At 47.1% G+C, this 11,846-nt stretch overlaps 1 protein-coding gene across 1 annotated transcript; it reads right to left on the reverse strand.

Moving 5' to 3' along the window:
* Window positions 1-3,076: 3,076 nt before the first annotated feature.
* Window positions 3,077-6,831, reverse strand: CCL16 (C-C motif chemokine ligand 16). Its single transcript, XM_010949166.3, has 3 exons — window positions 6,698-6,831; window positions 4,356-4,476; window positions 3,077-3,928 (listed from the first exon to the last, which is right to left on the reverse strand). Exons 1-3 carry the CDS (start codon window positions 6,768-6,770, stop codon window positions 3,817-3,819), a joined length of 306 nt encoding a protein of 101 aa, XP_010947468.1. The 5' UTR covers window positions 6,771-6,831; the 3' UTR covers window positions 3,077-3,816.
* Window positions 6,832-11,846: the final 5,015 nt, after the last annotated feature.

Raw genomic sequence — 11,846 nt, forward strand, 5'->3', positions numbered from 1 at the left:
AGGAGTGCACGTCACTGCCCCAGAAGGCCTTTCCTCACCACCCCTCCTAAAACAGCCATCCAGTCATGTCCCAGATCTTGAGAGTTTCTTGGGAGTCTTTCCACTTCCCCAGTTCTACGGTCTCGGGGAATCCAAAGCTTCCACAAGACTTCTGTGAATCCCCAGTGACTTACTTCACATTTTTCAACCTCAGTAGTTGGCGGGTGGGGGTCTGGCTCTGTCTCACAGGTCTGGCTTTCAAAGGCAAGACAGTCCCTTTTCTTGGTTCGCTTAGAGCAACTTCATCCCTTTTCCTGAAGTCTGTGCCCCTGTAACCATGTCCTGGGGGCGTTTCCTGCCTTTACTGGGGTTACAGATACATTTTCTTAACCACGGCTGTTTCCTCCTTGAGAGGGATTCTTGTTCAAGCTGCTAAGAGAATAAGGACATTTTACTGTCGCAGTAAGAGGCAGCGTTGGGATTTGAACTGAGATTTGTCTGTCCGAGTGTGGAGCCAGTGTTATATAACCATTGCATCAGCTGTGTCCCCCGAATGCTCGTTCAGGCTGCTGACGACTCTCAGTGGTTCTCACACACGGACACACACATGCGCACTTTGTGGGTGAAACGCATGCTTATCTGGCTCATCATCTCAGGAGGCTGTTCCAAAGACGGAGTAGCATTTCTTACAGGCCTGCCGAAGCTAGCCCCAGGACATCTGCTCATCTGGTCCAAATCCTCACGGTGTGCTAGACGGCTGCGCAGAGAAGGGGCGTGTGGCCAGACCTCTCCACGCCAGGTAAAATGCTCTTTGTGCTACCCAGAGCTCTTCCTCACCTTTTTCCCTTCCTGCCCAACCCATGGGTCCCCCCATGTTGCTGTGTGTGGCCTTCACTCACCCTGAGCTACCCCTTTCTGGGACAAAGGAATGAATACCCTGTTACCTTACTGTCCACCCCGTCCTGGTCCATCACTTTTGTACCACAAGGCAGACTGTCACATGAGCCGTCTGGGTGTAGGATTTTGCAGGCGAGGTCTTCACCCTAGGGTGATCAGGGCCGGCAGAACCCTGCCCAGAATGAGGAGGTCTTTTGTGTGTGTGTGTGGGCACACATATGTATGTTTAAAGCTGGCGTTTATCTACCTTGAAAAGACTAGGATGAGCCCACTTTGAAAACAATTGATTGCACCTGCGATAAGCACGTTGGGTTCTGAACCACTAGGAGTTTCTGACAGGTTTTACATTATGTGTTGAGATGAGGATATGACTCTGTGTACAGATTTTCAAGTAAGTTTTTGGACTGATATCTCAACCCTGAACTCCTCTGATGGAACCCCACCCCGCAAAAAAGAACAAATAATGGAATGTCCGTTCCAGCGTGCCAGAATCCTGGCCCCAGCCTGTGCTTCCTGTTTTTAGCCCCAGCCTGTCCTTTGAACTCTGATTCCCTGATTTTGACCCTGGTGCTGGCTAAGGACCTTGAAACCTGTTTGGGTGTACACATTGAATTTGGTCCGGCTCCTGTGTCAATCCAAGCCCTGCCACCTTTGCATGTCCACTCTGGCCCCAGCAAGCAAAGGTCCAGCCTGGCTGTGTTGTATTTGTCAGTGATTGTGTCATTCCTGGGCCGTGAGCTCCTGGAGGGAGAGGTCTGATCACAGTCAGCTGGAACCCCTCAGCTTTGATAGCGGGGAGGTTCGAGAGAAATTCCTGAATAAAGGAGCAGGAGCTGGCAGCCTAGTTGAGGGGACTAAAGCAGGTGGCACTGACCCCTGTAGCGGGGACAAGGGGAGGAAGCACACGGGTCAGAGCCTTGCAGTCTTACCCCCCAAGCCCCTGCCTGGCCAGTGTGGTGGCTGATGGTCACTGTACAAGTTAAAGTGTCTTGGCACAAGTCACAGAAGCCAAGACCTGCCAACTCAGTCTCATGTAAAGAAAAGGGGGTACCCAGGCGTCCATGGACAGATTAATGGATAAACAAAACAAAGTAGATACATACAATGAAATATTCTTCAGCCTTAAAAAGGAATGAAATCCTGACGACAGGGATAAAGTTTGAAGCCATTACGCTGAGTGAAATAAGCCAGTCACAACAGGTCAAATACTGTATGATTCCGCTTATGTGGGGTACCTGGAGGAGTCAAGTTCACAGAGACAGACAGCAGAAGAGTGGTTCCGAAGGGTTGGGGTCGGGGGAAGAATGGGAAGATATTGTTTACTGGGCACAGAGTTTCAGTTTTGGATGATGAAGAAATTCTGGAGATGGTTGTACAACAATGTGAAGATACTTAATGCCACTGAACTGGGCACTTAAAGATGGTAACAATGGCATGGATATGTTAAAACACACAAGCCAGAACTGACTTAAACCAACAAAAAGTTATTCCAGGGGTGCTAAATCCCACAGTGGCCCTTCAGGAATTTAAAAAAAAATTTTTTTTTAAAGAAAAAAATAAAAGGAATAGTAGGAAGATTGCTGGGTTATCCCATGGAACTGAAAGACTGGCCAGACCTCCAAGCCTGGAGTGGGGACAGGAAGTGGGGCAATTTCTGAGACTTGAGTGGACCAGTTTGCAGACCTCTTCCCTGGGGACATTGCTCCAACAGCAACCGGTGTGTGTTTCTCTGGTCCGAGTTTCATCTCTCTGAGAGACTCCGGTCAGCTGGGGTTAGGTGGCCATCTGGGGTGGTGAGGCTGGGAGACAGGATGATGTATTTAGCACCTGGGGCCACTGGGGGCTGGTATGGGTCACTTTATCAGAATCCAAGTCATTGAATGGCCAGTTTTCAGAATGATCGCTTCCCCAAATTTATTTGTTTCTCTTAATTATATAGCTTTAGTTGCCTGGTTTTTGTTTTGCCTTCACAACACCATTTTGGGGGAATGTTGGGTTTTGTCTGAATCCGCACCCTATTGAGCTGGAGAGAGAGCAAGAAGGGGAGATTGAGTATGTATGTCTGGCCTTGGTGCCATGTGAACTCTCCAGACCCCCAAGTTTATAAATTTCTCAGGGGAATGTGGAGAAATCCCTGAAGAAAACTGAGGTTGAGTTTCTTCCACCCTAGCAGAAAGGAGACAGGAAGTTAAAAGTCAAGTCGGCCGTAAAGGAAATTTTATTTATTGAATGGCTGAGTTTTGGACCAAGATTTTTACCCCCAGCCTAGTCTCCTGCCCTTCCCTTGCCCTGCAAAGCTTAGCACGGGACCTCGGGCGTCACATCTCCTCTTTTGTTTCAATGTTCTTTCTCTCCATACCACCCTGGGAAGATCCAATGTCAGGGGACCCAGCCAAGACTCTGCGACAGGGACAAAAATCATTAGTGTCTGAACGTTCCGACCTTGGCTTGCTAAGAAAAAGTTATGTTTTAAAAGAAGAGAATAATAGAAGGAAAAAGAGATCTAGAAAGGGGATAAGGATGGACAGGAAAAGCCGAGAGTCCTGTGGGTGTTTAATGAGTCAGAGGCCAGAGGCGGTCTGGCTGGGTGGAAGCTGGCCGTGATTATTTAGGGTGGCAGGTGTACTGGAGTGCGGTGAGGACTGGAAAGCAGGGCAAGGAGGAGGGTGTGAAAGGTGCTTTTCTGTGCACTAGGAATGTCTCCTACCCTCCTCCCCTAACTTGGGCGTTTCCTCCAGAGACTGAGAAGAGAGTCAAAATACTTTCAGTTACTTTTTGGATCACTAGCCTGCTTCTGTGAGTGTGGCCCTGTCACTCGGACCACAGGGTGGTCTGCATTTTCACAGGGTGACACCTTTGTTCATTCTTGAACTTGGGCTTCCGCTGAGGCCTGATGTCAAGGAGCGGGGGTTGGCCTTTCTGTGATGTAATGACGGTGACCTAGGCCGACCTCCGGGAGGGCTGCAAAGGTACGGTGGGATCCGCGATGTAGTCTTGGACCCACTTGAGGTTGGGGTTGGCGCAGATCTGTCGGTTCTTTTTGGTGACGAAGCTGTGGAGGCAGAGTTAGACTGTCATGGGCCGTGGACTAGTTTGGGGGCCCAGTCCACACTCCCCCACTTCCAGCTCCCATGGGGCTTGCCTCATGCCTTGTGCCACCTCCCTAGGTCTCCCTCATCTGGGTCGCCTCAGGAGGCCTCCCTCTCTGGCCCCTAGACCCCATCGTCTCTTCTCGCAGCCCCTTCCTCACTCAGCCTAGACCCTCAGGCTTGGGTTTCATTATGGCCATCATTTCTTGGGCCACACAGCTGTAAATGGCAAAATCAAGAACGAAACCCAGGCCTGTCCTGTGACAGTCAAAGCCTAGCCCTTAACCACAACTCCCCCTCTTCCAGCACGGAGACTCGCTTCTTTGTGCCCCATTCTGCCCAGGGGCTCCCTTTCCCCCTCCACAGAGATGCCTGCAGGGAAGTGCTTACATGATTGCTGGCAGGTGACAACTGAGGGCCTTTTTGTATCCCACCACCAGTTTCCTTGGCAGTACTTTCTCGTGATACTTCACGCAGCAGGTGGGTGGAAGGTTCACCCCGTCAGGAACCTCTGAGGGAATCACATTGGAATCTGAGCCAAGGAGGCAGTGAGGAAGCCCACGGCTGCCCACCTCCATCTCCCGTCCCTTGCCTTCCATTCTTCTGATGGCACAGCCACCCCTTATCAGCAGGGACTGATGATAGCTTGATGGATAAGAGAGAAAGTGAAAGAGATGAACACTCTGGGGGATGGACACATAGAAGCTTCAGCCTCTGGACTGAGTTTCATCAAGTCCAAAGGCCTGACGTATTTGCATTTGCTGGTGAACTTGGCAAACATGTTATGGCGCGCCTGTTACGTGCTGGGCTCCACAGGGGTCAAAACACGTGGGAGACACAATCCCTACTCTCGTGTAACTTACAGACCAGGCTGGGTGAAAAGATAAATGCTACCATAGCGGTCAGGGATGGAGTCGAACTTGACACATGGTGCTATGGAAACAGAATGAGGGGCACCTATCCCAGCCCCGGGTGGTTGAGGAAGACGTCCCACAGCAGGTGGCATCTGAGTTGATTTCTGAAGGACAAGTAGGATTTAGACGGAAGAGGGGTTGGGGGATCTGGAAAAAGAAATGTAGGAAGGCCAGAGGTGGGGCGGCCCAGGTTGTCCGGGAGCACCGAACAGTTTCAGGAGGCTGCAGTGCAAGGGGAGGAGGAAGAAGAAGGAAGAGAGGATACTGAAGGGGGAGGGGAGGGCCACCACCCCTTCTGAGCTAGAGGCCCCGGAGAGGCTGAGGTCAGGGACTGGGGGAGATGGAGGGATAAGCGGAAGTCAGAGCAGGAGGAAAAGGGTTCTCCTGAGGCTTTGGGGTCTGGCAGCCTGGGTTAGAGTCTTGACTGAATGACTTGAATCACGGGCACATTTCTTAATCTCTCTGTGTGTCTTCACCCGTCACACGTGCGTAAAAAGATAACTTTCGTTCTAGAACCCTGGGGAAGATTCGTTGAGAAAATGCTTGTCAAGCTTTGGACTCAAAGCCTGGACAGAAAGCCTCCATCAGTGCTTGTTGTAATTAAGAGCTAATGGTAGGAACGGCCACTCTCCCAGGATGCCAGACTTGTTGGTTGGTAGCGCTGTATTTCCCTTGGGCTCCATGACTGCTCCTCAGTTGGGGACATCACGCAGGAAAGCAGGCAGAGACACCCCCACCTCCCCGGCCCCCTGAACTGCAGAGTGCAAATCCCTGACCTTTGCTTCCAGCTGGTGGCAAAGCTTGAGACTTCTTGAGAGCACCATTTGGCCGGTCTATGCTTTGGGTGGGCCATTTTCCCTTCCTGCTGGACCTTCCCAAAGGGCACTGTGGCCTCCCCACCCCCCACCAGAGGCACCTCTACAGACAGTGACCCTGGGTCTCAAGGCAGCATTTACAAAGACCAGGGGCATCCTGAGAGTGTGCAGTCAGATCACGTGGTGTGCACGACCCTTGCTCCCCCGAGTGTTTAAACAGGCAGAGTCCAGCCAGACTCTATGCCAAGGGTAGCCTTAGGGAGAAAAGAAGGGCTGAGGCAGCTGAAGACAAGTATGTAGAAGGCCTGAGTGTGTTGGTCCCTTCCCTGTCACCAGCCCTCATAAATGATGGCAGAGGCAGGGGTAGGGTTTGTTTGGCAAAAAAAAAAAAACCCATTCTCCATAGGTCCCAAGCATCCCATAGCTCCCAAACCTCTCAATCCCTTTTGACTACAGACTTTATTTGGTCCTAGGGATGGAGATTGGGCCCAGAAATCCCCAAATAGTGCCCTTGGGCATCCCACTGGGACTCCTTTTGAATGCCATGATAGTCCCAGCAATCTACGCCAGACATGGCAAGCAAGGGGTGGCTAGGTTCAGACTCCCCATTCCTGGGCTTAGACCCCAGCATCACTCAACCTGCCTCCCCAACTCCCTCCATCCTGCCCTCCCGGAGGATCTGTGGCTTTTCTCATCTACTTGCCTTGCCTTCCTCCTCATCCCTTATGTCTATCATCGTTTCTTCCTCCTAAGAGATCATTCCTGGCCTCCATCCCCTGGACTCCTGATGTAAACTTGACCCAGCTTCCTGAAACCACCGAAACCACCCCAGAAGGATGTGGACCACAGCCCAGCTCCGCTTACAAAGGGGGAGTTTGAGGACAGCAGCTATGCGCGCAGGAGGGGAGAGTCCCCGGGGCGGCTGACGTCTGGGATCTGACCTCGCGGCCAGCTGCCCCGTTCCCTTTTCTCACTGCTGCCCTACAGGGGCAGGTGGACTCACTTGGCTGGCTGTGAACAGCAGAAGTAGTGAAGATGAGGATGAGGAGGAAGAGGGCAGCCACGGAGAACTTCATCCTCTCAGAGGGGTGGTTCAGCTCCTGGGGAGGACTGAGCAGAGACGTCCTCCTTGCCGGTCGTCCACTCGGACCTCTCAGCTCTCTGGACTCTGACCATTTCAGAGGGGGTGGAGGGAGAGAGACAACGGGCCTCCCTCGGTATTTGCTGCAAGGGAGGGCGGTGGAGGGCGGGGTCTGGCACAGTTAAATTCGGTAAGATTTGAATCCGTGTGAAGGTGAAAACAAGAGAAAGGTCCGAGTGTGGTGAACTGTGTGTCAGCACCTTGCATGACTTAATCCTCACAGCAGGGATTAGAGATTTTTCACCCTTATTTTGCGAATGAGGCCACTGAGGCTTACGGAGGTTAAATAAATTGTCCACAGTCACGTGGGTGGGGGGCTGATGGGCAGTCCTGAAAACCAGATCCCTGGGATTTCCCCATATTCCTGCTGATCTGTTTTGGGGAAGTGAGAGAGAGGGCTGGACGGACCCAGTTTCCCCAGATGAGCAGTCTTTGGGAGGGCGAGCAGAAAGCAGGATTAGAGGGAGCATAGACTGAGGCAAGGGTGGAGCAGTGCCCTCTGAAAAGTCTGTCCCCCATCCCCAGTCCAAGGGCACATGACTGAGCTCACTCTTCACTGTCACAGATTGTACTACTGACACTCCCAAAAGTGCCTCACGCTTGGCCCCCCGTTGTCACTGAGGTGTTTGGTGTGTCAGTCCAGGTTTTCATTTATCTCTTTGGACCTTCAACATGGAGTCAGGTTTTTGTTTTTGTTTTTTTTTAACATTTTTTATTGATTTATAATCATTTTACAATGTTGTGTCAAATTCCAGTGTTCAGCACAATTTTTCAGTCATTCATGGACATATACACACTCATTGTCACATTTTTTTCTCTGTGAGTTATCATAACATTTTGTGTATATTTCCCTGTGCTATACAGTGGAATCTTGTTTACCTATTCTACAATTTTGAAATCCCAGTCTATCCCTTCCCACCCTCCACCCCCCTGGCAACCACAAGTCTGTATTCTCTGTCTGTGAGTCTATTTCTGTCCTTTATTTACGCTTTGTTTTTGTTTGTTTGTTTGTTTTTGTTTTTGTTTTTTTAGATTCCACATATGAGCGATCTCATATGGTATTTTTCTTTCTCTTTCTGGCTTACTTCACTTAGAATGACATTCTCCAGGAGCATCCATGTTGCTGCAAATGGCATTATGTTGTCGGTTTTTATGGCTGAGTAGTATTCCATTGTATAAATATACCACCTCTTCTTTATCCAGTCACCTGTTGATGGACATTTAGGCTGTTTCCATGTTTTGGCTATTGTAAACAGTGCTGCTATGAACATTGGGGTGCAGGTGTCATCCTGAAGTAGGGTTCCTTCTGGATACAAGCCCAGGAGTGGGATTCCTGGGTCATATGGTAAGTCTATTCCTAGTCTTTTGAGGAATCTCCACACTGTTTTCCATAGTGGCTGCACCAAACTGCATTCCCACCAGCAGTGTAGGAGGGTTCCCCGTTCTCCACAGCCTCTCCAGCATTTGACATTTGTGGATTTTTGAATGACAGCCATTCTGACTGGTGTGAGGTGATACCTCATTGTAGTTTTGATTTGCATTTCTCTGATAATTAGTGATATTGAGCATTTTTTTCATGTGCCTTTTGATCATTTGTATCATACGAGAATATTATGAAAAACTATATGGAACCAAACTGGATAACCTAGAGGAGATGGACAAGTTTCTGGAAACATACTGTCCACCAAGACTGAATCAAGAAGAATCTGAACACTTGAACAATCCGATCACTAGAAAGGAAATAGAAATAGCAATTAAAAACCTCCCTACAAATAAAAGTCCAGGACCAGACAGCTTCACTGGAGAATTCTACCAAACATACAAAGAAGAACTCATACCAGTCCTTCTCAAACTCTTCCAGACGATTGAAAAGGAGGGAATACTCCCAAACTCATTCTTTGAAGCCACCATCACCCTGATACCAAAACCAGGCAAAGACAATACAAAAAAAGAGAATTATAGGCCAATATCACTGATGAACATAGACGCCAAAATCCTCACCAAAATTTTAGCAAATAGAATCCAACAACACATAAAAAAGATTATACATCATGACCAAGTGGGGTTCATCCCAGGGACACAAGGCTGGTTCAACATACATAAATCAATCAATGTAATACATCACATCAACAAGAGAAAGGACAAAAAACACATGATCATCTCAATCAATGCAGAAAAAGCATTTGATAAAATTCAACACCCATTTATGATAAAAACTCTCGCCAAAGTGGGTATAGAGGGAACATATCTCAACATAGTAAAAGCTATATATGACAAACCTACAGCCAGCATAGTACTCAACGGTGAAAAACTCAAAAGCTTCCCACTAAAATCTGGGACAAGACAAGGCTGCCCACTATCACCACTCCTATTCAACATAGTCCTGGAAGTCCTAGCCACAGCAATCAGGCAAGAGAAAGAAATAAAAGGGATCCAAATTGGAAAAGAAGAGGTAAAAGTGTCACTATGCTGACGACATGTTACTATATATAGAAAACCCTAAAAGGTCCACACAAAAGCTACTAGAGCTGATTGAAGAATTCAGCAAGGTAGCAGGTTACAAGATTAACGTTCAAAAATCAGTTGCATTTCTTGACACTAACGATGAATCAACAGAAAAAGAAAGTAAAGAAACAATCCCCTTTAAAATAGCACCCAAAGTAATAAAATATCTGGGAATAAATCTAACCAAGGAGGTGAAAGAATTATACACAGAAAACTATAAACCATTGATGAAGGAAATTAAAGAAGACTTTAAGAAATGGAAAGATATTCCATGCTCTTGGATTGGAAGAATCAATATTGTTAAAATGGTCACACTGCCCAAGGCAATCTAGAGATTTAATGCAATCCCTATCCAATTACCCAGGACATATTTCACAGAACTAGAAAAAATCATAATCAAATTTATATGGAACCATCAAAGACCTAGAATTGCCAAAGCATTACTGAAGAGAAAGAAAGAGGCTGGAGGAATAACTCTCCCAGACTTCAGACAATACTATAGAGCTACAGTCATCAAGACAGCATGGTATTGGTACCAAAACAGACATATAGACCAATGGAACAGAATAGAGAGCCCAGAAATGAACCCACAAATCTTTTGGTCAACTAATCTTTGACAAAGGAGGCAAGAATATACAATGGAATAAAGACAGTCTCTTCAGCAAATGGTGTTGGGAAAACTGGACAGCAGCATGTAAAGCAATGAAGCTAGAACACTCCCTTACACCATACACAAAAATCAACTCAAAATGGATCAAAGACTTAAACGTAAGACAAGATACAATAAACCTCCTAGAGGAAAACATAGGCAAAAGATTATCTGACATACATTTAAAAAATTTTCTCCTAGAAGAAATAAAAGCAAGAATAAACAAATGGGAACTAATGAAACTTACAAGCTTCTGCACAGCAAAGGAAACCAGAAGTAAAACAAGAAGAAAACCTACGGAATGGGAGAAAATTTTTGCAAGTGAAACCGACAAAGGCTTGATCTCCAGAATATATAAGCAGCTCATACAACTCAATAAGAAAAAAATAAACAACCCAATCCAAAAATGGGCAGAAGACCTAAACAAGCAATTCTCCAAGGAAGACATACAAATGATCAAAAAGCACATGAAAAAATGCTCAAGATCACTAATTATCAGAGAAATGCAAATCAAAACTACAATGAGGTATCACCTCACACCAGTCAGAATGGCCGTCATTCAAAAATCCACAAATGTCAAATGCTGGAGAGGCTGTGGAGAACGGGGAACCCTCCTACACTGCTGGTGGGAATGCAGTTTGGTGCAGCCACTATGGAAAACAGTGTGGAGATTCCTCAAAAGACTAGGAATAGACTTACCATATGACCCAGGAATCCCACTCCTGGGCTTGTATCCAGAAGGAACCCTACTTCAGGATGACACCTGCACCCCAATGTTCATAGCAGCACTGTTTACAATAGCCAAAACATGGAAACAGCCTAAATGTCCATCAACAGGTGACTGGATAAAGAAGAGGTGGTATATTTATACAATGGAATACTACTCAGCCATAAAAACCGACAACATAATGCCATTTGCAGCAACATGGATGCTCCTGGAGAATGTCATTCTAAGTGAAGTAAGCCAGAAAGAGAAAGAAAAATACCATATGAGATCGCTCATATGTGGAATCTAAAAAACAAAAACAAAAACAAACAAACAAACAAAAACAAAGCGTAAATAAAGGACAGAAATAGACTCACAGACAGAGAATACAGACTTGTGGTTACCAGGGGGGTGGAGGGTGGGAAGGGATAGACTGGGATTTCAAAATTGTAGAATAGACTACACTGTATAGCACAGGGAAATATACACAAAATGTTATGATAACTCACAGAGAAAAAAATGTGACAATGAGTGTGTATATGTCCATGAATGACTGAAAAATTGTGCTGAACACTGGAATTTGACACAACATTGTAAAATGATTATAAATCAATAAAAAATGTTAAAAAAAAAAAAAAAAAAAGGGCAGAAGACGTAAACAAGCAATTCTCCAATGGAGCCAGTTTTAATTTAGGTCTAGTTGGCGAATCCCTCCTGGGCGCTCGCAGTGTGGGCTAATCCAATCGTGGCCAGAAGAGGGCGCCCCAACACCGCGAGCCTGACAACCTGCTTCTGCTTCCCTAAGTTCCAACTTCTGCCCTCTGGCTTTGGCTGAGGCTGGACTGGTCCCTCAGCATCTTCTCTCTTCAGACTGCCTCAGGAGCCCATTCCAAGTTGAAGGGAGTGTTCAGGAAGGAACTGGAAGATGGGGGAGTGTTTGCCTTTGATGAACTGTGAGCTTTAGAGGTGTGATGGAGTGTTTCAGGAGATGGCTGCAGAGGGAGGCAGGGGCAAAACAAGGACTATGAAGATCTTTATGGAGCTTGCTGTTTGGTGTGACCGCTCACAAATAGAGAAAAACATATAATGCATTTACTGCTGGTGGTTTCAAGGCAGTTAGTGGTGGTGAATCTGTGGCTTTTTATAGGAGG

This window comes from Camelus bactrianus, chromosome 16, assembly GCF_048773025.1.
Source record: "Camelus bactrianus isolate YW-2024 breed Bactrian camel chromosome 16, ASM4877302v1, whole genome shotgun sequence".
NCBI classification, from domain to species: Eukaryota; Metazoa; Chordata; class Mammalia; order Artiodactyla; family Camelidae; genus Camelus; species Camelus bactrianus.